This window comes from Aplysia californica, unplaced genomic scaffold, assembly GCF_000002075.1.
Source record: "Aplysia californica isolate F4 #8 unplaced genomic scaffold, AplCal3.0 scaffold00417, whole genome shotgun sequence".
Taxonomy (NCBI): Eukaryota; Metazoa; Mollusca; class Gastropoda; order Aplysiida; family Aplysiidae; genus Aplysia; species Aplysia californica.
In genome coordinates, this window is record NW_004797687.1 from 298,043 (window position 1) to 302,952 (window position 4,910).

Genomic DNA, 4,910 nt, shown 5'->3' on the forward strand with positions numbered 1-4,910 from the left:
TCTCTCTCTCTCTCCCTCCCTCCCCTCTTCCTCCTCCTACCCTTTTAAACCCCTTTATTCCCCCAGTACCATCTACACAAGATGCTCTTATTCCTCGGGTACTTCTTGCGCCTTCCTATTTCCGAGAGGAAGAGCATGCCGGAAATGATTTTGAAACGTAAAAAGAAATCAAAAATTATTCTAGAATTATGGAAAGGAAAGAAACGAAACTGAAGTTGACTCTGTGAAGAGCAACTGGTATAGAATAAGTGTACCAGGGATTTTGCACTGAATCCAAGGACCTCTTCAGCAAAAATTACAAAGATAATTATAATAATTTCTTAAAATATTAAAATAAAAATAAAAATTAGAACCTCTGTGTTAAAACTCGTTTCAACCTTTTCATCTCAGTTTAGGTATCGCATCGACTTTGAACAACAAGCCTTTTTTCCGATAGGCTGAGATGTCCAACAATTGTATTATTTTTTGTATTTGATTTTTCTTTCTTATTTAATATCCCCACAGTTACAATTTAGGTCATTTAGAAGGTGACGTGAACTGTCTCAACCACGCCTGTCTTGGGTGGTTGAGATACTGTGTCCCAGTAGATCGTACATAACAGGATAGTTCACTCAGACAAAAAGTGTCCGCGAAAATCCGCGCATTGCTTCAGATAGCGCTGCAGTCTTTGTTTTGAAGCCCTCTTTCGTTTCTCCAGAAGAAGAATAGAAATAGCACAGTTTGATAGTTTCACTTTTATTGTTTTTCACACAAGTAGGGTAACTTTGTTCCCAAATGTTTGCTTTTTCGAAGAGGGCGCCGCCGAATTTTGAGGAAACTTTTTTTTTTAAGTTGGCTCAAAGAGAGGAGTGAACTTTCTTGTTATGTACAATCTTTGCAGAAATACTCCGCACACAGGAATCGAACTTACGTTTTTTGTTGGGTTTTTTTTTGGGTGTGAGACAGTAGTACATTTATTTCAGAATGTGAGGATTGGCTTAGGATCTTAGGACCAAGTATTTGTGGTGTACTGGTAAGACAGCTTGCCATTACATGCGAAAAACCCGAGTGGGTGGTTGGTGGGGGCTCTGGTGTGGTTTGCTTCTTCTTTCCCACCAAACTTCAAACTATTATCCTCATCTCTACTTCCGGTTTGTGTTTGTTACCTTCTTGTAAAACCTCTAATCTCCGGCACCTATTTCACCTAATTGTGTTGCAAGTGCCGTTGAACGCTTACTAAAACACAAAAGAAAGACGTGAGTTTGATTCACTCGCGGGGGAAGTCTAGATTATAAGTATAAGGAGCACATTATTTATTATGTCTCGACCCGTCTTTCTGGTGGGTTGCTATATATCCCACACATTCAGTAATTACCCGTCACAGGTACGGACGGGGCAGCCTGCTCCGTAAAGTATAATCAAATATATTGGTTCATTGGAAGAATGGAACATATTGTCTTTATATTTTCTTCTTTTTTTTTGTTACCCTCTTGTAACACCTCTCATCTTTGGCACGACTTATATGACCTTATTGTGTTGCAAGTGCCGTAACACTCTTACAAAAACTAAAACTCCCCTAAGCTTGGTGTGTCTTTAAGCCCTGTCGTGCGTTCGGCTCAGTGTTGCGTGTCTAGACTAGAAAATTACAAAGTTCTATCTGACATTTTTGGCCGTCTTGAGTCACAATATAATATAAGACCACGAGGTCAGAAGTCAGAAACCAAATGTTCTATCTGCTCTATCAAAATCGTAGGATTATTCGGTGTCGTCATCAAGGTATTCAAAGAATAATTGCATTCGAAAAAGCTTGACATGTTATGAAATTCGAGACTTTTGACGTAAAATTCCTCAAAACAAAGTACCGGGCAGATAGATCTTTGTAATCCTAGGGTGGGCAGCGCAGTGTTGCGTGTCTAGAGAAAGTCTGTCCCGGACAACTCTAGACTCCATTTATTTATTATTCATGAGAATGTTCTTGTGATGCCGCCACCCTACCCCCCCCCCCCCCAAATAAAAAACCCAAGAAAAATCTCCCTTTTTCCTCTTCGTCAGAAAAGTGAGGAGGTGAGGAGGGGAACGGGAGAGGGAAGAGGGGGAGGGTGGGTTGCAAGGTTTGCCTATCAGAGCATCTGCACGTCTTTAATGTTGATGGTTAATCAAGACTGCACCTTTGGTAGTTCATATTTGCTTTCTTTTTTTTTGGGGGGGGGGAGAAGTGTTATACGGCGCTCGCAATAGCATTAGGTCATATGAGCGCGCAGGACACATTGAACATTTTCAGTTGGTAGGAAATTTAGAATTTCTTGTCTTTTTCTTAATAGTTCCCTTCTCTCTCGGGAGGTTGTCGGGTTTTCTTGTGTGGTTTGCTCCTTCTTTCCCGTCAACAAACGTATTCTGTCGTCCTGATCTCTCCTCCTTCTTTATTTTTGTGTTTCATTCTCTTTTGTAACAGATCAGATCCAATCTTAGGCACTTGTGTGACTTTATTTTGTCGAAAGTGCCTAATAACTCTTACTTAAACTATCAGTTCCCGTCTTCTACTCCTGTCGTGTTGGATAGCTTGCTTCGTCATACAGTCAAGCGGGACTGGCGTCTGTAATAATGTAGTAGTTAGTTACTTCAACTTGCGTGCGATGGCGGAAGAAAAAGAACTGAGTTCACCCCCCCCCCTCCTTTAAAAAAAGCTTTACTTTTATCCACGGTTATATCCTTTTGTGTTAAGCCTGCTCTACTCTGGCGTTGACCAGATGACAAGGACATATGGTTACTTGAGGGAGGTATTGCGCTGCCAAGAGCGAAATGCTCGCAGCTAAAGGGATTTGAAAACAACAACAACAACCCTTTTGTGTCGCGGGAAGAAAGAGACGTTTCTCTGCACCAGCCGGAGAGCTTGGGTCAAGGGGATGTCGTGAGTTGTTGATGTGTCCTTGACTCCATCTATCCAGGTCTTTCTCGGTCGCCCTGTAGCCTTGTTGCCATCGAATTAAAAAAATAAAAAAACCACCAAAAAAAACCCCCAACAAACCACAACCCCCCCCTCCCCAATACACACACGCAAATGGCCCCACCAAAACAAAATGCCCTGCCATTGTGTCTTGTTCCTTCGCTCTTCGTACGTACGTTACGCTCCCGTAAAGACGAGTCAATCAATCATTAATTTCCTTGTTTTGTGTTCTCACGTTATTCTTTTTGTTCTTTTTGTCGTCCAGGAGCATGCGCAGAACAGCGAGCACCTGTGGGTGGAGACGAATGCCTCGGGAGACTACTGCTACGCTATGGATCCGGACTGCCTGGTGAGTAGTTGTGGTGGGTTGGTGGAAAGGGCTGGGAGGGAGGGAGGGAGGGGTGGGTGGAGAAAGGGGGTTGTTATTTTTTGTTGTTTTTTTTGTTATAGAAATGTATACACAAGGTCATTTTTAACATCAACCATCAAACTTCTTCCATCTGAACCATCTTGTTGATTTATGAATATTCAAATGACCTTAGAGCATACATTAGAATACCTTTGTTGAGCTACAATCAGAGTACTGACTATGTATGTCGCTTAACATTATTATTCTTTATATTACTGTTCATTTATATTATGCACCTGACTGTAAGCCTGTCTGTGGGTGCAAGCATACTGCGCGCGCGCGCGCGTGTGTGTGTGTGTGTGTGTGTGTGTGTTTGTGTGTGTGCGCGCGCGCGTGTGTGTGCGTGTGTGTGTGTGTAGATATGTACGTGTTGAAACACCAAAACAATGTGCCAGAATCTGAACAAGAAAGATATATCTAATTTTATTTTCTTATCTTATATGTGTGCATTGGGACACGAATTGTATGCGTTCAAATATAGACGTTTTCAATTATCTTGTAAAAATGTTGAAAAGATATTTTTATGGCATCTTTAACCCTTTCTGTGCTGAAGCGTTTCCATTTACATTTGTTCGGACATGACAAAATGTTCATTCAAGAACCATAGTGCTATTGTTTCCACCTCATTGAGAATGTAAAAATACTGCACAGGGTGGAAATGTATCTTCAAAAACAACCTCTTCTAAACAGTAGAACCGTGGATGGTTAGCGGGTGCTCTAGTGTGGTTTTCTCCTTCTTTCCAATCAAACATATTCATCATCATCATCATCATCATCATCATCATCATCATCATCATCGTCATCGTCATCATCATCATCATCATCATCATCATCATCATCATCATCATCATCATCATCATCATCACCAATGCCTTCCACCCCTGGCAGGGTATAGGCCACCTACAAGCTCCTTCATTTATCTCTGTCCTAGGCCATCCTTCCTAGCTCGTTCCAAGTGATGAGCTTCATCTCTCTCATGTCCCTTTCCACGCTTCTCCTCCATGTTTCCATCTAAAATTATTATTAGATCGTCCTTCTCTCTCTCTCTCTCTCTCTCTCTCTCTCTCTCTCTCTCTCTCTCTCTCTCTCTCGCTTTCTCTCTCTGCGCTAGTAACTCTCTTGTAACACTTCTAACCTTCGGCACGTATACGACCAAATTGTGTTGCAAGTGCCTTAAAACGCTGTCGATAACATGTGTTGTGGTGAAAAGACCCAGTAAGCCGGGAGATAATTAATTATGATTAGCCGCCTATTACGCAATTATCCCTCTTGGGTTGAAATTGAAATGATGAGGAATTCTAAGGTCCCGCGTTTCTAAACTCGCTCGGTCTAATTACGTGTTTAATTACGGAAGCTTTAGATAAGTAAAAGAAATCACATTCTATCTGATCGGGAGATGCTTTCATGAATGGAGTGGACATTATGGAGGCAGAAGGCAGATCTCCCGTGAAATGAGCCTTTGGTTCAGAGACAAAATCAGCATCCACAATACGAGTGGTTGAATAACGTTAGATGCACGGGTATGATTAATGTTACAGCATTGAAAGGGAAATGGGACGGGATGGTTGGGGGGGGGGT

General features: G+C 41.8%; 1 protein-coding gene across 1 annotated transcript in view; it reads left to right on the top strand.

The window, feature by feature from the left end:
- LOC101851756 (diacylglycerol kinase zeta) overlaps positions 1-4,910 on the top strand; it is a gene marked incomplete at its 5' end in the record, with an annotated part of 63,280 nt that overhangs the window by 3,918 nt on the left and 54,452 nt on the right. Inside the window, 1 exon segment of the mRNA XM_013085902.2 lies at positions 3,189-3,272. Coding sequence (XP_012941356.1) covers positions 3,255-3,272 — 18 coding nt within the window.